This window comes from Pteronotus mesoamericanus, unplaced genomic scaffold, assembly GCF_021234165.1.
Source record: "Pteronotus mesoamericanus isolate MK-2021 breed Mesoamerican mustached bat unplaced genomic scaffold, CSHL_Meso_final scaffold_31, whole genome shotgun sequence".
NCBI lineage: Eukaryota > Metazoa > Chordata > Mammalia > Chiroptera > Mormoopidae > Pteronotus > Pteronotus mesoamericanus.
In genome coordinates, this window is record NW_026555312.1 from 2,830,821 (window position 1) to 2,853,470 (window position 22,650).

General features: G+C 35.7%; 1 protein-coding gene and 1 non-coding gene across 3 annotated transcripts in view; one reads left to right on the forward strand and one right to left on the reverse strand.

Moving 5' to 3' along the window:
• The first annotated feature begins 375 nt into the window (after positions 1-375).
• The window catches only part of ZNF326 (zinc finger protein 326), a 36,368-nt gene continuing 14,093 nt past the window's right edge, over positions 376-22,650 (forward strand). Inside the window, exons 1-7 of one of the 2 annotated variants that reach the window (XM_054592106.1) lie at positions 376-528; positions 3,056-3,103; positions 8,567-8,602; positions 8,698-8,809; positions 10,946-11,351; positions 13,670-13,868; positions 21,200-21,311. In XM_054592106.1, the coding sequence (XP_054448081.1) occupies positions 513-528; positions 3,056-3,103; positions 8,567-8,602; positions 8,698-8,809; positions 10,946-11,351; positions 13,670-13,868; positions 21,200-21,311 (929 nt within the window). In that variant the 5' untranslated portion in view covers positions 376-512. The remainder of the gene's footprint in view (positions 529-3,055; positions 3,104-8,566; positions 8,603-8,697; positions 8,810-10,945; positions 11,352-13,669; positions 13,869-21,199; positions 21,312-22,650) is intronic. The other variant, XM_054592107.1, reaches the window with a different exon arrangement.
• LOC129085833 (small nucleolar RNA SNORA50) lies at positions 14,915-15,049 on the reverse strand. The gene has a single exon (XR_008530767.1). It is a non-coding gene; the product is annotated as a small nucleolar RNA SNORA50 (small nucleolar RNA).

Consider the following 22,650-nt stretch of genomic DNA (forward strand, 5'->3'; position numbering starts at 1 on the left):
CGCAAACTCCAAGTAATTTAACATTTTCTGATCAGCCAATAAAAAGCAAAAGGTCGGCACGTGGTTTATCAGTTTGGGCAAGAGGAAGGTATTCCAACCAGATCCTTTCGTTCTTGCCAGGATCAAACATGGCGGGCCACAGCCTCACCTTCCAGAACACTAGCTCGCTTTCTGGCGACCTCAATCAAGCTTTGGCCCTCCTGTTTTTTACCTACATTCTTCCTTGAGGCACCGGGAGGGTCAGCACCTGGGAGCTTGACAGCGGACCTGCTTCCCGCCCCCACTCGAGGTCCCGCCTACTAGTCTACGTCAACCAATCGTAGGCCGCACTCCGGAGACTGGCAGCGCCGGCCGGCCCCACCCCCCAACCTCGTTGTGGCCTGCGGCTCCCGGGCCGGTAGCGTCGCTCTCGGTCGCGCGGACTGGTAGTGTGGAACCGCGGGTCACCGACGCTCGCTGCCAGCCGCCACTCACCCCAGCGCCGCCGAGGCAGTCGGCCCGGAGCCTCCGCCATGGACTTCGAGGACGGTAAGCGCCACCCCTGGCTGGTGGCCGCGGTGGGCAGGAGGCGGGTGGCCTGCGCTGGGGGTCTGTTTACCGTCTCAAGATGGCCGTGTGGGCTTTGTTCTGCGGGCCCGGAGGCCGCTCGCCCGCCAGCCGCGGGCCCAGTGCCGGGATTCGGCCTCCGTGGGGACGGCGCGCCCCGATCCCCCCCCGCGCCCCCTGCTCCCTCTGTCCCCTGGGACCTGGGAGTTGCGTGCCGGCCTGGGCGGGGAAGGACGCGCCCAGAGCGCGACGGCCGCGGGACTTGGGCCCGGTACGTGGAAATTGCCCTGACGCCTCCAACTTCCCGGTCTTGGGCAAAGGGACGAGCGGGGCCTCCCCCACCTTGGCTTGCATTCTCCCCACCGAGCAGAGACCCAGATCCTCCATTTAGTAAATCCTTAACCCCAGGTACAATTTTCAGAGGTTGGTACACAGTGATAGTGCTGATAGTCTTGTCTTAGTTTAAGATGAGTTTAAAGGGCGTCTCCAAGTGATTAAGTATAGGTAGATATCTACCTACTTAGATTGGAAAGTAAGATATTTATGGTGAGCAAACTGGGATATTCACCCACCGCAATGACCTGGTCGTTCATCCCTAGTTTGAAATAGCTCTGAACCAAGGCATTTTTCTCTGGGTTGTGTAAGGAAGGCACTAAAGTTAGAATTCTGGCACGGCATCCAATGCCCTTCAAATTCAAACCTGTCCACGGCCGCCTGGGTTGGATTTACAGCTTAAATGAACTGTATTTTAGCAGTACCTTTCCGTCGTCTTCCCACACCAGGTCTTTAAACCATTTTCACACGCTCACAAAGTAAAATAATTTGGTCTTCACCTTGTCTTTGAATCTTGCCCAACTTTGATAGGAATTGGTGTCAAGGTAAAATGAGTGTATAATGACAGCATTAGGGAGCCAGGAAAGGGGGCCTGAATGATTAAACTGGATTTAATCCTGAGTAACCAGGGATTTCTACATAAAACAGTTCACTAAGAACTAGTTGTTAGCCTCTAACCCAGCCAAAAAAATAAAAAATAAAAAAGTATCTTTAACACTGAATGTGGTAAGATCTCAGCATGTGAGTCTTAATTAATGAGCTTTTGATCTTTTGATTTCATGTCACAAAGAGTTCTGCCAAATCTAAGTGTATAAAAATGGGACTGGTGTAACCCTTTTGTGGATACTTTTAAGTTACTTTGTAATAGAAAGGTCAGCTATTAAGTAGCACATGCTGGTGTTTTTGTTTCGGTTGATCTTTGATTGGTTTTTATATAGATACTTTTAAACTACATATGAGAAGTTGAAGTGCTAGAGTTGGGAATTAAATTTAAAAAATGTATTACTGTGTTTGCACATCAGAGTTTGATGACTACCAACACCCAAGGTTCAGAAGATACTAAGGTGGGGGAGGGGTTGGGGGAGCAATGAGAGTGGTTCCCTCCCCGCATAAGGGACTCCATTTTCTGTAGAGATTTGAAAAACGATAATAAAATGGTAGGTTTGCTTTTTATTATCACCGTGTACCTACAATTCTAAAAAGTGTAACTGATAAAATACTCCCTCATGCCCCCTCCTCATCCCATCACTATATTTTGGGGGATGGTATTTGACTAACAGTAAAACTGAATCTGTTGTATTGAAATGACCATTGTATTACATTCCTTTCAGTTTTTATTAGTAAAATTAACTAAAGACTTTAACAATTGCTAAATTAGTTTTGATAGGGAAATTGCTAATAGGGTTTTGGGTTATGTCACATCCTGGATAGGTATAACACACACACACACACACACACACACACACACACACACACCCCTACATATGCATTTCTCAAATAAGATTCTGAAATCTTTTTTTTTTTTTTAAAGATTTTATTTATTTATTTTTAGAGAGAGGGGAAAGAGTGAGAAAGAGAGGAAGAGAATCATTAATGTGTGGTTGCCTCTTGTATGTCCCCAAGTGGGGACCTGACCCGCAACCAAGGCATGTGCCCTGACTGGGAACTGAACCTGTGACCATTTGGTTCACAGGCCAGTGCTCAATCCACTAAGCCACACCAGCCAGGGCAGATTCTGAAATCTTTAGAGAGCAAATTAAGTGATAAAATAAATATTAACTTTGAAAAAATTATTTATTGCATGGAATCAATTCTCAGATATCCTTGTATTTGCATTATATAATACATAATTTAATGTATTTGCCTTTCCTTTTGTTACTTTGTATAGATCAGTACTGGATACTCTCTTTAGGCTGTTTTTATATATTAAATATTTTAAACTGATTTTTACATTACCATAATTTGGATGATAAACCTGTCATTTGGGGAGATAGTGGAGAGAAAGAGATACATGTTTTCCTGTATGAAATATGTGTAATTATTTATACCCCAGTTTTGCAGATAATTGAGTCACTGACATTTTTTAAAAATTGTGTTGCTTTTAAAGAGATGGGTATATAATTTCAGGTATTTGCTAATATTGCACTAATTCCTTTCTGTTAATGTGTCTTCATAGATTGTTACACACACTCTGCTTGCAGGAATACTTATCAGGGTTTTAATGGTGAGTATCCTTTTTCATTTTCTCCTAAATATGTTATATGATACATTTCAGTTTTTCTCATCATACACATAAAGTACTGAGTAAAATGCCAATTCCACTTTGTTTCAGTGTTTCTTTTTTGTTTTTCCTCTTGATGTATCACTTCTTAGGATTAATGTTGTCATACATTTGTATTTAGTACTTGAATTAGGAAATTTGGGATTAGAAAAATTTAAGGCTATTCATATTAGCTTGACTCTTTGTTTTATTTGAATTGTGATTCCTTTAATTTATTCCAAAAGGCCCTGACTGCATTCTGAGTGATGAGTTACAAGAAACTGGCTGACACATTTTTGTTGTATTAGAGGCTTTAGTTTTGAGTGATGTAGATTAAATGGATTATTGGCTTGGTTCTATATTGCTTCTGTTGTAATGTATTTTTGACCTTGTTTTTGAGGTCATTTGCTTTAATGTGTTCAAATGTGTTAGTATTTAAAGAGCTGCCTAGAGGAGCACATAAAAAAGCCTACTTATTTATTAACATAAGCATGATGTTGGAGTTGTGACTACAGTGTTAGATAAAATCATAAGAGATATGCAGAATACAACTGGGTATCATTTTGATAGTTTACTAAAGTTAAGGCTCTTCCACATGGAATGATTGCACAAAAAAGAGCATGGGACAAATCAAAGAGATTTTAGAAAGCATTACATGAAGGGACCCAGGGAGTGGAATTAAAATGCTAATTGTCAGAGAGGTATACAATTCAATTGTGATACAGAATATAATACATTTATTAAATAAAACTGAAGCAAATGTACTACTAAATAAAGAAAACTATACCATTTTATGGGAATTATTACCATCCAGTTGATTACTGTTTATCATCTCTAAGAATTTAGAGAAACTCTGGGTTTGATATGGGTTAAAAAGTCTCAATATATAAGAAGTATTCAATATACAGGGTGGGCAAAGTAGGTTTACAGTTAATGAGTACATGAAGCACAAAGTTTATTCTTGTATTTATTAATTATTGTATTACTTTCCACGTGAAAACCTATAAACCTACTTTTGCCCCACCCTGTATATTGAGTGCTGAAAAATATATTATTGAGCAGGAGAGTGACATAGTATAATTACCAAAGAAAGTTTAATTTGCATCCACATATAGGTTAGATTGCAAATTAGAAAATTATCTAGAAAGCTATTTCATAAATTTAGGTGTAATGATTTTAAGACCCTGGACTTGGGAGGTAGAAATAGTAATTTAAAAAATATTAAGACATTTCAGGAGAAAATTAGCAGAATTGAGAGGGATGAATAAAAATGAATCCAAAATTTTAAACTGAAGTGAGTAGGACTAGTGATTTTACTAATGAAAGTGATTTGGAAGGATAGAGGGCCATGATCTCCAGGAGGATTTATCAGAGAGTTGGGTTTAATGTTTAAATAAAGGATTTTGAAATGCAGGGCTAAAAATTTATTTTCTTAATGTACAGTATTGCAAAAAGAGCTTCAGAAATTTCTATCACTAATGTTAGTGCTTTTATTTTTTCTTTTAATTTTAGCTCCAATGGTGGTTCTCATGTGAGGCTGATTGTTAGACCTCTCTGGAAAGCTCTTTCAGAGTAAATCTGTTCAGGTCATACTCTACTCCCCTTGAATCTTAATTATAGGGCAGGTGGTCCCCAGCTCTGTATTTTATGAAAAAGTACTCTGAATGATTTTTGAATGCATCTCTGGTTAAAGACAAATGCTTGACAACACTTTGACGTCTAGGTTATCTACATTTTATAAATGAGGAGCTTAATTTTAGGCATATAATTTGATTTCATTCAACAAATATTTTTTGAGTAATTGCTGCATATCAGATATTGTGCTAGGAGCTGGCAATATAGTAGTGAACAAAATGGATGAATATTCCTGCCCTTGTGGAGCTCACAGTTGAGTGGGGTGAAATGTACAGTAAACATAGTGAAGAAGTAACATATATAGGATAGTAATTGGTAGGGAGAAAAATAATGCAGGAAAGGATGATGATGATGATTGTGTGTGGGGGGGGCGGGGGGAGAGGGAGAATTTCAGAGTAGCTGGCGAAGGACTTACTGAGAAGGTGACATTTGAGCATAGATTTAAGGGAGGTAAAGATACAAGTTGAGGCTCTCTAGAGGAAGAATGCTGTAGGCTTTGGGAAATAAAAGATAAGTAGTGATCAAGTGAAGCTAACAATACACTTCATTAGCATTGTATTTTCCAGTGACTGAAATGAAGAAGACATTGGAAAACATGTCAAGATATAAATTTTCTCTACACCATTTCTTGGAAGAAAGTTGTATTTCCAGTGTCTCATGTTTCCTTCTTGCTTGCTTCATTTAAAAAACATATTTTTAAAGATTTTATCTATTTATTTTTAGAGAGAGGGGAAGGGAGGGAGAAAGAGGGAGAGAAACATCGATGTGCAAGAGATACATCAGTCAGTTGCCACTCATACATCCCCCAGTGGGGACCTGGCCTGCAACCCAGGCATGTTCCCTGAATGGGAATTGAACTGGTGACCTCTCAGTTTGCCAACAGGCACTCAATCCACTGAGCCACACCAGCCAGGGCTAAAAAATATATTTTATTGGTTATGCTATTACAGTTGTCCCAATTTTTCCCCCTTTGACCCCCTCTGCCTGAAACACTGACACCCTCCAGCTCCCTCCCCACCCCCTTAGTTCATGTCCATGGGTCCAGCACATAAGTTCTTTGGCTTCTCCATTTCCTATGGTATTCTTAATCACCCCATGTCCATTTTGTACCTAACAATTATGCTTCTTAATCCCTGCACATTTTCCCCCATCCTCCCCCTTCCCCCTCCCAGTTGATAACCCTCCAAAAGAGCTCCACATCTATGATTCTGTTCCTGTTTGGGTTGTTTGCTTAGTTTGGTTTTTTTAGATACAGTTGTTGATTGCTGTGAATTTGTTGCCATTTTACTGTTCATAGTTTTGATCTTCTTTTGCTTAAAGAAGTCCCTTTAACATTTAATGTAATAACGGCTTGGTGATGAAGAACTCCTTTAATTTTACCTTGTCTGGGAAACACTTTATCTGCCCTCCTATTCTTAATGATAGCTTTGCTGGAAAAAGTAGAGTAATCTAGGTTGCAAGTCCTTGCTTTCATCACTTTGGATACTTCTTGCCAGTTCCTTCTTGCCTGCAAAGTATCTTTTGAGAAATCAGCTGATAATCTTGTGGGAACTCCTTTGTAAGTAACTCTTCTTCTTTTGTCTTGCTGCTTTTAAGATTCTCTCTTTATCACCTTTGGCAATTTAATTATGATTTGTGTTGGTGTGGCTCTACTTGGGCCCAACTTGTTTGGGACTCTTTTTGCTTCCTGGACCTGCATGTCTATTTCTTTCACCAAAATAGGGAAGTTTTCTTTCATTATTTTTTCAAATAAGTTTTCAATTTCTTACTCTTCTTTGTTGGTGTGTTTGAAGATGTCTCAGGGCACCTTATAGTATCCTTGTTGTTGTTGTTGTTTTTTTTTTAAATTTTTTTTTTCTTCTTGCTGTTCTGGTTGAATGTTTATTTCTTCTGATGTTCCAAATTGTTGATTTGAATCCTGACTTCATCTCTTCCACTGCTGGTTCCCTGTAGATTTTTCTTTCTTTCACTTAGTATAACTTTCATTTCTTCCTGTATCTTTTTAATTTTGTTGCCATACTCAATGAGTTCTTTGATCATTCTGATCACCAGAGTTTTGAACTCTACATCTGATAGGTTTCTTTTCTCCATTTTGTTCTGTTCTTTCATTTGGGCCATAACTCTTTGTTTCCTCAATTTGGCAGCCTGCTGTGTTTGTTTCTGTGTCATAGGTAGAGCCACTTCGACTCCCAGTCTTAGTAACATGGCCTACTATAGAAAAGGCACCTGTAAATTGGGCAGGGGCAGAGTCTTAATTGATTGCCAGAGTGGGGTCACCCGCTTCGCGCTGCTCTGGCTCTGTGTACAGGGAAGACTAAGAGAGGGAACTGCTTCTGCCTGGTGTCTGGAGGTTTCCCAGGCATTCACCCCATTTCCAGTCACTTCACCTACTCCCTGTATGCGACTGGCCCTGTTCCAGCTGTTGCCCTGATGTTGAATCTCAGAGTGGGTGGGATTCCCTGAAAATCTGTGCAGTCTCTTCCACCGCTCCAACTTCCACTGGTTTTTATAGCCAGAAGTTATGGGAATTTATCATCCCAGCGCTGAAACTCTGGGCTGTGGGGTCTGGCCTGGGGCTTGGATTGCTTGTTCCAAAGGTATCCCTCCTGATTTTTATCCACCACCTATGAATGTGGGACTGCCAATGCCCTCTTCTATTGCCGCCACCTCTCCCCACCACACTGTGTCTCCTCACCGTTCTGTCTGTCTTTGCCCCTCTTTCCCTTCTTCCCTCCTGCCTATACAGGTGAATGTGGCTTCTTTAAATCTTTGTTGAACTTCCATTTGGTTCGATTTTCTGATACTTCTGGGTGTTATTTTTTTTGAGATTTTGTTGTAATTTTTTTTGTGGTTGCTGAGGAGGCAAAGCTTGTCCATCTATACCTCTATCTTGACTGGAAGGCCAAAATGTACTTAATGTTTTTAAAAATATAAATTAAGATATTTGTTCTGCATATGCTATTGCTTTTATTAGTGCATGAAATTTGGGGAGGGTGGTAATGAAGGATTTTAAAGCACTTTATAGGAAACACATTCCAAATGGTTTTTAAATTTTGTCATTTTTATACTCAAATTCATTTTATTGCCTTGTATTTATTTTTTATGTTAGATGTTGAAATAGAATTGCAGCATAATAAAATATACTTAATAGTCTTATTATATTTGACTTTTTTTAGTATGTACATTACTACAATTTACATTAACTCCCTTATTCAAAGTATTTGAGGATTTAAATATTTGTTAAGTAATTGTTTAGAGTCACAGTGCCATAGATTGGCCCCACTCTGTGATTTTTACATTTTGAAAATAATTATTTCAATTACTCTATGAAGTAATTGAAATTTGGCTAATTGAAAATGTGTTTGCTTCTGGGTCTTTAGACATTTAGAGAGCAGGTTGATGCAGAACACTAAATATGCACCAAAATTTTTCCTTTTTGACATTATTAAATACTATTCTTGATAATAGTAATTTTTATTATTAATATGAACTCTGTATCATCTAAAGCTGGCCTTATAGTAGTACCCTAGTCAAATAAATATTGGTTAAATTGAAATAATTCTAATATAGAACTTTTTCATTGCTAATGTCTTTCTTTGAAACATTAGGTTTCTAAAGTAAATCTTAATTTTCAGTAAATTATCATGTGTGTTTTTTCAATGACTAGTGTGACTTTATATTAAATGTTACTAATGAATTATTTTCTCAGATTAATATGAATATTGTGTTTTATGCGAAGATTCCCAAATAGAATGGTATATTTTACCAACCTTTTGTTATTGTCTCTTTTAGGAATGGATCGTGATTATGGCCCTGGATCTTATGGAGGTCTGGCATTCAAGGATATTTATCTAAAAATTCTTCTTTTGAGTGCCAGTAAAGGTGAGCATCATTTAATTTTTTTCTTTTTAAACTCTTTATAGGGATGGACCGTGACTATGGCCATGGATCGTATGGGGGTCAGAGATCCATGGACTCCTACCTAAACCAGTCATATGGCATGGACAGTCACAGTGGTGGTGGTGGGGGTAGCAGGTAAATTGCTTAATCGCTTGGCCAAGTAATTAGAAGACTGTAAGATTCTGGATATTTTAATTTAAGAATTCTTTAGGCATGTTATGATACTTGAACTTCACTGTTTGGTATTGAATATTCACCTTAAATGTTTAAAGGTGTTAACTAATGGTTATAAAAATTATCTTAGAATCACTGGCAGACATTATTTCAGGAACCTCAGATATCTATTATCATATCTATATAACGGTGTTAAGATTTTCTGTCTTTAGCCATGCATATTTCTTTTACTTCTTTTAGTTTTAACTCCTATCAATCAGAATGTCCTGAACAAATGGTATAAAAATGTTATTGAAAGTTTTTGAAAGTGGTATATATGAAGCTTTTTCTTAATGATTTCTGAAACACCTTTCCTAATGTGGGGTGCTCTGTAAAGCAGGAAAGCAGTCTTTGACTAGAATGGGTTTAACTGAACTAGCCTAGCCACATTCAGTTTCTAAGAAACATTTAAGATAGGTATTCTTTTCATTTTAATTTTGAATTAAGTAGTAAGAGCATATTATAATAATGAAAATGTTCTTTATATCAAGTCTAGGTTATTTATTGGCAGGTACTACTGACACCAAAAGCACTTGTGCTCTAGGCTAGGATCATTGTATTTAAGCCATGAATACTATACCTTTTGCTTATTTTAATGCACTAGAGTTTAGAATGTATTTATATTTTGCTGTTGATATGTGGAAAGCTTAAACCTAGTTGAACTACTATAGGCTTTAGGATTGACCACTTTTCAGGCAAAGGGGTTCTACTTTTTGAGACACAAAGATTTAAATAGCAATAAAACTAGTTAGGAAACATTTGAAACTATCATCCTTAATAAACTGAAGGATTAGGATTCCTTAAGGATGGACTGAATGATACTTACTTTTCTTCTGCTTCAAGTGTGCCACTATGGTTTATCGTAGAGAAAAAATCAAGAAAGTGAACAGTTATGACAATTTTGCTTATATGAGAGATGTTTTGAAAAATGTAGTTGGAAAAAAGAATAATTTTTATATGGTTACTAGGATTTGGGAGTAAATAATACCTTAATTTAGTGATTTGTAAATAATTGAAGTAATGTAAAATTTAAATGTTTTAATATATCAGTTATTACCTTGTTATATTGTAAATGTAATGTGTATAAATTATGTAGATATTATTGTTTATCTCATGTAATTGTGGACCTTTATAAAACTATGTTGTAAGGTATCAAGTATACTTTGGATTTGTGAGAAGCAAGATGATTTGTTTCTTCTGTTGACACTATTAAAACCTTGAGGAGACTGTGTGCTCCCCCTTTTTTAGAGTAGTTTTATGTGATAATTCCCTGCCAGAAAATAATTTTTCAAATAATTGAAGACATTATAAAATGGATTCTTTCTCATCTGCCTTGAAAATTCATATGCAGAGCATATATGTTGGTGGTTCTTTACTTTTATGTTCTATTTTATGTGCTTATCCTTGTAGATTTGTTAGATTTACTATTCTATGAGTGAAAAGCAACTGAGGTTGATTATTGACCTTAGCCTGAGCTTGGCAGATTGTCAAATTTTATAACCAGAGATACTTTTCCAAATTTTTACTACTATAAAAACAATGAAACAGTTTTGTGATATAGATTACTGAGGGTGCAAAAGGATCTCTGCTGTGTCACAATAGCCTACATCTGTGTAGTCGTTAATTTGTGTCCCTATTGAAAGCCAAAATACTGTAAATATTTTGTTTTTTTCCCCTAATATTGGGGATGGATTCAAAGAAAGTTTGAGTAGTTTGTGAATTTTAGCAAATAACTTTTTCTAAGACTAGGGCTGGGCTTAAATAATTACAGACAAATCTTTTCTTTTTAATAAAATAAAAAAGCTGCTAAAAAGCAGATTTTTAAGCTAAGTTTTACTTAACTCAATTCATATGTAAAAACTGACTCAGGTAGCTTTCTATCTGGTCTCATGTTGAATTGCCCAGCCCTAATCAAGTGTGAACAAAAGTAGAACTGTGCAAACCAGTATGGTATAAATGAATTTTAGTTGATAAATGTCATCTGATAATTTGTCTTTTGAATTGTCTAACATTAGTAAGCTTACTTTTGTTTTTTCCCTTACTGTGCAACTTTTCCAGGTTTGGACCTTATGAGTCTTACGACTCCAGGTCTTCTCTGGGTGGGCGAGATCTATACAGATCTGGCTATGGTTTTAATGAACCCGAACAAAGCCGCTTCGGAGGTAGTTATGGTGGTCGATTTGAGAGCTCCTACCGGAATAGCCTTGACTCTTTCGGAGGTAGAAACCAGGGCGGGTCTAGCTGGGAAGCACCTTACTCCCGTTCAAAATTGAGGCCTGGGTTTATGGAGGACAGAGGAAGAGAGAATTACTCTTCCTACAGCAGTTTTTCTTCACCCCATATGAAGCCTGCACCTGTAGGCTCTCGGGGGAGAGGAACGCCTGCTTATCCTGAAAGTACGTTTGGAAGCAGAAACTATGATGCTTTTGGAGGACCATCAACAGGCAGAGGCCGAGGCCGAGGAGTAAGTACAACAGAATCTTTTCAGATTCTTTTCACTAGTCACTCTTTTAAACCCTTTCAAGACCATGGTTTTCAATTAGAATAAACACTGTTCATCCCAGTGTATTTTGAAGAAAAGCTGAGTCATAAGCATAATTTTTAGGTTGCCTGTAAAACTTTGTCCAGCACCTCAGAAAATAAGTCACAGTGTGAGATGATTGTTCATAAAGTTTTGCCAAATCTCCCTTTATTAAAAAGGTGAGGATGTTAGGTTTGGTCTAAAAGGGGTTAAAAGGAGTTGCATTTTACCTTGTGAACACTAGCAGTTTTGCTGGTGGGTCAGTTCTTGGATTATTGTAAAAGGTAACTGAACCCTTCTGGAGTTTTTGAGTAGGTTAAAGGTGCAATGTATGATAAAATGTTTATACTTCGCTGCTAAACTCTAGCACGTAGAATTTCTTCAAAGCTCCATATTTCACATTCAACACAAGAGACTAAAAGTTGGTGATAGTTGAGGGTAGCTTAGCCTTGTTTACATGGCGAAGAAGTTGATACATATAATAGGTTGTAGAATCGCTTGTGGTCAGTATAATTTTGCTAACTCACTCTCTTACAATATGTCCTATTGCTGGGTGTTCTATTTTTCTTGTGTCACTAGTTTTACTATTGAGAAATAATTCCCTTTGTGTACGTTTATGGCTCCTTCCTAGGAAGTAGTATTTTGTAAATTATTGCTTAAATGAGCAGATATACTAGTCTTAAAGTGTTTAATTTCAGGATATACAGTGTTAAGATTATGCCTATGTTCTTAGGTAACTTGACTCACATGAAATTTTACCTAGTGAGTGTATGTAGATTATGGGGTTATTATGTAGTTTGGTCATACAAAGAATATTGTATTTTTGCTATAGCGTAAGAAATTTTTTTTGAGTCAGTTGCTCTTAATATTCTCTTTGCAGAAGAAAGTACTTCTGATAAAAAGTGTAGTAGGGTACATGTTTTTGACTGTCTATTGGCTTTTGGTACATCAGTGTAGTATATCAAACTTGGTTAGAAATTTTGCATTTATAACAGTTATGTAAAATGCATTGCACCTTTAATGGATAATTAATGAAGATTTTTCTGATATGACTGTATACATTACCTGGAAACTATTTAAGTCTACTAGGCTAGATAGGTATTATAAGCATAGCATACATGTAAGCAACTGATTATGTTGCTTTTTCACCATACTTTATGATTGTAGGTTAATTGAAAATAGTTGGGGTAAAATTGGAAAACACTTAACATTTTCCATGCTGTATATTACTTTATAGGCAAATGATTTTTTCTTAATGAGACTTCAAATATCAATTTTGTTTTCATAATAGAAAACCAGGTATTCCTGAACTTTGTATTCATTCACCATTCTAGTCTGAGTGGACTTTTCTTTCTTTTCTGCTGTTTATGAAATAGATGAACCAATAGGATTTTCTTTTTTAATCTTCACTTGTACAATTCCCATTGGATCCTTCTCTTCAGATTACTCCTCAATCTTTATCTTCTAAAAGTAAGGTTAGCAGAGCAAATTCCTCTGGACATGTGGCCTCTTGGTGTAGCGGATTTTGTTATTGTTAATGACAAGAGAAGAGGAAGGGACACAGAGTCGTTTGGTTGCATGACTCTTCGGTCTGTAAACTTTTGCTTCTCAGGCTTCTGGGTCAGAATATGTTTCTCTAGGTAAGAATGTGAATGGAACGTCAGATGCAATTCTTTATCTGAAGTGTGTCTTGGAAGTTGATGCATGGTTATGCTTTAACTCTCCTATTTCATACTAATGTTCCATCTCGCCTTCTCATTCCCTTTTTCAACAGGGAGAAATCCTAAATGATTTCTGGATCTTTTTTATTTTAAACTTCAAATATGGTCTTTGTGTTTCTTAGTTTTAAGCCAGTATTTAGCACAATAAAGATTTCTTTTAAGGTCTTTTTGTGGGAAAATATCAATTAGGAACTCTGAAGAGGAGTTGTCAGAGAGTTGTACAAGTGGTAATATTTTGATAGGCACATATGTTGTTTATGATCTCAAGTAATTTTGAATTGTAAAAATAAAAAATAGGTAGGAAATATCCATGTTTCTTCTACTGGAAATAAAAACATTAAATTACTGGATTTGAATTCATGTAATAATTTACAAAGTTTTCAATGTGTTTATTCAGAGTGGACATGTAAAATTTAGTTACATTTTGGGGCATTTTCAGGTAAAAATTATTAGATAGATAACATGCAAATTTTGTATGAATTCATTCTTTATCTCTGAGTATTATGCTAATAAATACTTCTTGATTTCACAAATTTGCAGCATATGAGTGATTTTGGAAGCATTCATAGACCTGGAATTGTTGTTGACTACCAAAACAAATCCGCCAATGTGACAGTTGCTTCTACAAGAGGAATAAAGAGAAAAATGATGCAACCATTTAATAAGACCGGTGGAACCTTTATCAAGAAACCCAAGCTAGCAAAACCCGTGGAGAAGATGAGCCTCAACAAATCACCTAGTAAGTAAGAAAACACAATTGCTATGGCTTAGGATAACTTTTACCTTTTTGTAAATTCAGTGCTTTTAGATATTTTTTCATGTTTGTAGAGACAAACTGCATTATAATTCTAGAAATTAAGTTTGTGAATCCCCTAGTACAGTTACTAGTCATGAATATCAAAATTGCCAAGATACATTTTAAATTAATATGCCCTGCTCCACCCTTTTTCCTTAAATCCTGGTTTAGGGTGGAGTCAGAACATCTATATTTTTAAAACGGCTTTATACATGATTTTGAGTCCTTGTCCATTCTTGTGTGTGATAGTGTATTTATTGTTGGATGTATAGTTGAGGAAGTGTTATGTCTAATTACATAGAATCCTCTTTATGAGGACAAAAAGAAGAAATATTTCATGGTCCTTGGTAACAGGAAAAAGCTATGTTTCTTCTAGAAAATTAATTTGCTTTTAATCTTCTAGACATGATAACTCTTAGAGATATTTACATATTTACATTTTTACATTGTTAAAGAATGGAGAGCCAATCTGAAAATTAAATTAATAAAGCAATTTTATTCATGTTAACATCAAGAACAACAAAATAACTCTAATAATTTAACAAAAGAAGTACAAAACTTATACTTTGAAAACCACAAAACATTGTTGAAGCAAATTAAAGAAGACCTAAATAAGTGGAAAAACTAAATGAGTGTTTATAGGTCAGAAAACTTAACATTGTTAAGATGGTAATAGTCCCCCAAACTGAGCTATACACTCAACACAATCCTTATCAAAGTTATTTCTGACTTCTTTGCAAAAATTGACAAGTCGATTCTAATTCTTAGGGAAATACAAGGGACCTAAATACCCAAAACTACCCTGGAAAAGAACAAACTAGAGAGATTTCACATTTCATGATTTTAAAGCTTAATACAAACTAGTGGTAATTAAGACTGTGGTACTGGGACAAGGACAGACATTATAGATCAGTGGAATAGAATCAAGAGTCCAGAAATAAACTTATAAATCTATGATCACTGATTTTTTTTTTTAACTTTTTTAACTTAAATGTACCTTGTTTTTAAAAGAGCAGTTCAGTTGAGAGCTGAAGAGCCCCAGTTATAACAAGTCCTTATGCTCTAGCACTGTTGCTTGGCCCGTGAAGCTACAATATGATCACTGATTTTTAACAAGGATGCCAAAATTATTCAACAAATATTTCTGGGACAACTGGATAGCCATCTGTAAAAGCCAAAATGCAATACCTAAATGTAAAAACTAAAACTATAAAACTCATAGAGGAAAACATAGGGGTAGACTTTTATGACTCTGAATTTCACAAGGAGTTTTTAGATAAGACACCAAAAGCATGAGTAACAAGAGGAAAAATACATAAATTGGACTTCATGAAAATTAAAAACTTTCTCTGCCGCTAAGCACACCATCAGCCAACAGAGTGGGAGAAAATACTTGCAAATCATGCTCCTGATTAGGGACTTGTATCTAAAATATAAGGAATTTTTTTTTAAAGATTTTATTTATTTATTTTTGGGGGAGAGAGGAGGGGAGGGAGAAAAAGAAGGAAAGAAACATTGATGTGAGAGACAAACATCAATCAATTGCTTCATGTACATGCCCCAACTGGGTACCAAAGCTGCAAAGTAGGCATGTGCCCTGACAGGGAATTGAGCTTGTGACATTTTGCTTTGTGGGATGATGCCCAGCCAATGAGCCACACTGGTCAGGGCAAAGATTTAAGGAATTTTTTTGCCAATTGAAAAGTGAGCAAAGCATGTGAGCCAACATTTTTCCCCAAAAGATACACAAATAACCAATAAGCACATGAAAAAGTGCCCGCTAACTAGTTATCAGGGAAATGTACATCAAAACCATGAAGAGATACCACTTTACACCCACCTGGATGGCTGGAATAAAAAAAGACAGATAACAAAAAGCCTTTGTGAGGATGTGGGGAAATCAGAACCCTCATTACACTGTTGGAAGGAATGTAAAATGGTGTGACTGCATTGAAAAACAGGTAGTTCCTCAAATGGTTAAGTAATTACTGTATGATCTACCAATTCCACTCCTAGGGATATAGCCAAGAGAAATGAAAACATGTCCACATAAAAACTTGTATACAGATGTTTACAGCAGCATTATTTCCAGTAGCCAAAAACAGCCCACATATCCATCAAAGGATGAATGAATAAACAAGTGGGTTATATCATACAGTGGAGTATTTCTCAGTCATAAAGTGGGAGGAAGTATTGATTCAAGCTAAAGCTAGGATGAACTTTGAAAAGATGCTAAGTGAAGAAAGCCAGTCACAAAAGTCCACATACTATATGATTCTTTTCATACGAAAATATGGAATATATAAAATTATAGAGACAGAAGTAGGTTAGTGGTTGCTTTGGGCTGTGGCTTATATAGGGAGTAATACCTAAAGGGAAGGGTACCAGGTTTCTTTGCGAGGTATTAAAAATGTTCTAAAATTGACTATGGCAATGTTTGCACATATCAGCTAATATACTAAAAACCATTGAATTGTACGATTTAAATAGGAGTATTGTATGATATGTGAAATATATCTGTCAGGCTTTTGTTAAAAAACAGTTCAGAGCCAAATTACTGTTACTTTTCTTTGTTACTGCATTTTATTTTTAAACTTTGTTTTATGTCTAAATGAAACCAAGTGCATTTGACAAGTTAGATTGTCAAGGATCTACATAAATAAAAACTAAGGAAATGTCCTTTTCAGCATTCTTTATGAAAACCTATAGAAGCAAAATAACACCCAACAAATATTTTGCCTGTATTTTTCTGTACAATGAATGCTTTTTTGTTGTTTATATTTACTCAATTTTTGCCTTGGTGACTTAGAAGTGTTTTATTTTCCCAAGTTAGGTGATATTACAAAGATTCAAAAATTATTCTCCTTTAGAATTGAAATTTGATTACCTAATCTAGTTGGGACTGGAGAAGTTTTAGATAATTGTCATGAATGAATATTTCAAAGCTTTCTGGTCAAATTTTTCAAATTCTTTGCATCCACTTTGAAAAATAAGATCTGCCTTGGCTGATGTGGCTCAGTGGATTGGGTGCCAGCCTGACAACCAAAGGGCTGCCAGTTTGATTCCTAGTCAGGGCACATGCCTGGGTTGCAGGCCTGGTCCCCTGTAGGGGGCTCGCGAGAGGCAATGGGCATTGATGTTTCTCTCCCTTTCTTTCTCCTTCCCTTCCCCTATCTAAAAATAAATAAATAAAATCTTAAAAAAAAATCCATTGAGTATTACAATGAATTTATTAAAGTGTATTCCTTTTATGTTAGAAGTGCTAAGCTAGTGCTACTAGCTCTCAAAGAATTATTAATAAAAGGAAGGAGAAGGGAAGAAGCAAGGAGGCCTAGACAAGTTCTAGTTCAAAACTGCATTTTTATCCTCTGTTTTTGGATACCAACAATATGCTGGGTTTTTTTAAAAATTTCACCTTCATTTAAATTGCTTAAGGATTAATACATGCATCCATTTTGATAAAAGTGGGATTGTAGTTACTGTTAATAATAGTAAGCTAGTACTTAAATGCTTACTGCACCCTAGGCTCTGTGTGTAAAAGGATATAATGTGCATTATTTATGTAATTCTCACATCAGCCTGTTCAGATATAAGTATGTGTATCAAACCCTCCAAAGCTGAGAAAACAGGCACAGAGCAGATAAATAACTTGCTGCCAAGGTCAAACAATGAGTAAATGGCAAAGCCAGGATTTATTCTAGGACAAATCTTGTTCTAGAAACCTTTCACTTAAACCTGCGTGTGACTGTAACAGAAAGTTGCTTTGTATTATTTTGTCTTCTTTTAAAACAACTTGTCCCTCTAATTATAACATTATAGGCAACCTAAAATACCATTGAAAAATATAATGAAATTACTTATGTTTGATTCTTTCTTCAAAACATGGACGAGAACATGAAACTCAGGAAAGATCTAAATACTGTTCTTAAATTTGCTTTTGTGTCATGCTTTACAAATTGCTATCTATATGGTTTAATTAAAAAAAGTAACAATATTCTGGAATTATGGACACCCGATACTAGTGGAATATCTGTTGTGGGGATATCTTTTATACTATGTTAATTGACAGATTGTTACTTACCAAATAAATGCACTCTAGATATTACTAGAATAGGCAATTCAGTTGATCCTCTTGGGTCAGATTCTAAAGATACAGCTTGCAGGTATAGTTAAGTAAATATCGCAAAGTTTGATATAGAAACTGATTTGCTATTAAAGCAGATATATGTAATCCAACTTTTTCCTTTTTAACAATATTTGAGAATAGTGTAGTGTAACGAAGAATGAAGCCAAAATTTTGTAGTCAGTTTAGCCTTTCACTGTCATGCGTGAGGTGGACATTTTGAAAGGTGTTTGCTGAATATTCAGGAATAAAAGATCTTGTAGTTCAGACTCTATGATTTGTTGGAAAGCCGTAGGAAAGGCACCATGCTCTGTCATTCGGCTGGAGGTACAACTTATCATAGCTTTAGCATATAAAGGGGAAATGCTGTTACTTCTAGTCTGAGGTCATATACCTGCAGATTTTCCACAGAGTGAGGATTTTAGAGAAATTGAATGAGAATATTGGAAATGGTTAATTAATAAGAATATGCAATTGTCCTGGCCACTGTGCCTCAGTTGTTGGAGAGTCACCCCTTACACCAGAAAGGTTGGGGGTTTGGTTCTCAGTCTGTGTATGGGAGACAACCAATTGATGTTTCTCTCTCCCTTCCTCACTCTAAAATCAATGAACTTTTAAAAAAAAAAAAAGAAAAAAATTTACATTTAAACTCATAAAATGATGAAGAATAATGAAGATATTGAATTTTACGGTATTGATTTTATATAACTTTGAGGCATTCCATAGCAAGTGCTGCTTAAATATTTGTTTACTCTTAAGTTTATGAATCCCCAGATATTCATGAGTTTGTATTAGGTATTTTTTTAAAAGATTTTATTTATTTACTTTTAGTGAGAGGGGAAGGGAGGGAGAAAGAGAGGGAGAGAGAGACATTGAAGTTGAGAAAAAAATCACCTTGGTTGTTTCTTGTGTGCCCCAAACCCAGGATCAGGCCCACAACCCATGCATGTGTTCCACTCAGGAATTGAACTGGCCACATTTTGCTTTGCAGGGTGACACCCAACCCACTGAGCCACACAGGTCAGGGCTGTATTTTTACAAATGTAATCCAAAAGAAAAACAGTGCATAAAAGGAAAAGATTAAGGGCAGATACTTTATTTATTTATTTATTTATTTATTTAATCTTTGCCTGAGAATATGTTTACTGATTGGGTGGCAGGAGACAGACAGAGACATTTGTATGAGAGAAAAACACTAATCAATTGCCTCCTGTATATGCCATGACTTGGGGTTGAACCTGCAACCTAGGTATATGCCCTGCCTGGGAACTGAATCCACAGCCTTTTGGTGTACAGGATGATGCTCCAACAAATTGAGCCACCTGGCCAAGGCCAGATAATATATATATTTTTTAAGTCTAGAGTTAAATGTATTATAAGAAAGAAACTGCTCACAATGAAATACACTTCACACCATGTAAAGTAGATGATACATGATAAAAAAATGAAAATAGCAGGTATTGGTGAGGATGTGCAAAAATTGGAAGCCTCACACGTTACTGTTGGGAATTTAAATGGTGCAGCTGCTATGGAAAAGTTTCATTGTTCCTCAGATTATTCAACATAGACTGACTGTGTGACCTAGCACTTCCACCCCTAGTACATACTTCAAAAAACAAAAGAAAAGTATTATAAAAAAGCATGTACACAAATGTTCATAGCAGTGTTATTCACAATAGCCAAGAGGTGGAATCAATCCAATTGTTTGTCAATGAACAAATGAATAAAAGAAAATGTGATGTATCCATACAATGGAATGTTATTCAGCCATTAAAAAGGAAGGAGGTACTGATGGATGGTACAACATGTGAATGGACCTTGAAAACATGCTAAATAAAAGAAGCTAGACCAAAAGGCCATACATTGTATGACTCCATTTATATAAAATATCCAGAACAGGGAAATCTACAAAGCCAGAAAGCAGATTAGTAGTTTTTAGGAGGTTGGGAAAAGGGTAAGTGAGGAGTAACCACCTAATGTGTATGAGTTTCTGTTTGAGGCGATGAAAAAGGTCTGAAACTAAGTGATTATGGTTGTACAACATTGTGATACACTTAATGCCACTGGATTGTTCACTTGGAAATGGTTAAAACAGTAAATTCTGTACCAGGATTTTATACTTTATTATATTTGCATTAAACTGTTTTTGGAAAAGAGGAAGAATCTGCTTTTATTTTAGAATTTATATATTTTAAGAAATTTTGGGGAAGTTGCTATAATACATATATGAGTTTTTGTGTCCAAAGCTCTCCAGTTCTTATTTAATTTCTATTTTAATGCAGGGTCAGGTTACTTCAGTGTTTCCTAAAGTGGTATTCAAGATGATTTTATGTCTGCAATTTTCAGCCTTTTTCATCTCACAGCACATATAAACTAATGACTCAAATTCTGTGGCACAGCAAAAAAAAAAATTTTTTTTTTGCTGATCTGACCAAAAAGAAAAAAAAGAAAAAGAAAAAAGGTATAGCCCTGGCTGGTGTGGCTCAGTAGACTGAGTGCCAGACTGTGAATCTAAGGGTTGCTGGTTCTATTCCCAGTCAGGGCACATGCCTGGGTTGTGGGCCAGGTCCCCAGGGGGAGGGGAGGGGTGCGTAAGAGGCAGCCACACATTGATGTTTCTCTTCTTCTTGTTCTTCCTCCCGTCCCCTTCTCTCTAAAAATAAATAAATAAAATCTTTAAAAAAAGATAAAAAGGTATAATTTTGATTCATTCAAACTTGATAGCCATTGTTGTGTTGACTGTTGTCATTTTTTTTATTTGACAGTCTGAAAAAGAGGTCAGGGCCCTGACTAAAATAGTCAGGTATTGCATGTTTTAAAAATTCTTGCAGCACATCATGTGAAAATTGCTGTTTTAAGTGATATGGATATTATTGCTTAAAATGATAATAAGAAAAATGAACAGATTAAATATATGTGTAGCAAATAATCACATGTGTGTGAAAAATAAATATGGCAAAATTCATAATTGCTATATTCCATTTAAGTTTGAGAAGTACTGGGTAATCTTGAACTCTGATTTTTTTGGTGAGTTCAAATTAGACTACTATTACCAAGTAAACTTTGTATGTCTGTACTTTATGAACTGGGGACTGGAAAGGGAGAATGGAAAAATGATTTGTAGTCTTGACATTTTTGTCTGATATTCTAGCAAAAATTGATGCAAAAAATGAAGAAGAAGAAAAGCGGCGAATTGAGGCTCGGCGAGAGAAACAAAGGCGCAGAAGAGAAAAAAACAGCGAGAAATATGGAGATGGATACAGGTTTGTACTTAGTAGTCAGAAAATTGGGCTCATTAAAAAACAGTTTGCTAGAAAAGTCAAATCAGTTGGAACATGAAAAAATTCCTAAGGTCAAATGAAAAGTTTTGATCAAAGATATATAAGAATGCTTTTGATACTTGACATTTATATACTTAATATAAATATCACTAAGTTACCACTTAGAAAATATAAGAAAAAAGAAGTCCCATTCAATAATGATGATTAAAAAATAAAGTATATCTAGAAATATAGATTAAGAAGAAATATGTCATAGCATGAAGAAAACCAAAGTCTTTGAGATTGGATACATGGGGATACAGTGATATTCTTGTACAGGAAAACTAAATATTACAAATATATCAGGTCTTTCCAATCCTGATTCCAAAGAAAATTCTGAAAAAGAAGAGTAAATGAGTATAGATACTAGCTTTTCTAGATATTGAAACATTAGGAACTCACTGTCAGTTAAATAAACTGAAAATTTAAATTATAGTATAGCATTTTATTAGCAAGGAAGAAAGGAATATTGATTTATTAGCTAGGATACAAAGGGCACTATTATAATTTTCTGGTGACTGTAGTTATTGGGAAGCAATTTAGCAATTTTAAAAGTGTTTTGAAATTTTTAATACCCTTTGATTTCTCCGAGAAAACCCCAAAATAAAAAAGAGTTTAAAAAGATGCCATTATTTATAATAGTTCCAAATGTGCAATAAATACCAGCAATACAGTGTGACAAAGTATGTGTAAGATTAGATACAACCCTTCATGGCTCTTAGGCCATTGGTTATAAAGCCCAAAACAACATGCAGAAAATGCAGGCAAAATAGAAAAATACAGGGTGGGGAAAATAGTAGGTTTACAGTTATTCATATGGAAAATAATACAATAAGCAATAAAAAAATACAAGAACAAACTTTTGCATACTCATAACTGTAAACCTACTTTTGCCCCACAGTGTATGCAAGATGTAAAGTTACGTGTAGGAAAAAAAGACTAGTAAAAAGAAATTTTTTTAAAAGACAATATTGATACTCTTTTTTTTCCTCTGACATCTGCCCAGGTACTACTTATGCTAGGGAAATAAAGAATATAAAATTTAAAAAGTAGATTCAGTGTGTTTCCCATTCAAAAAAGTTTTGCTCTATGAAAGTTAACTTGTTTTTATAGCATGAAGGGAATGACATGCTTCACCTACATGGATTTTCTAGATATCTAAAACTATATCTTAGTTCAAAAGATAACATTTTCAGAGAAGAATCTACAAACCTGTTTAGGGAGGTATTTAAAAAAAAATGAGTTTTCTATATTAAACAGGATACTCTTTATTATTACTTGA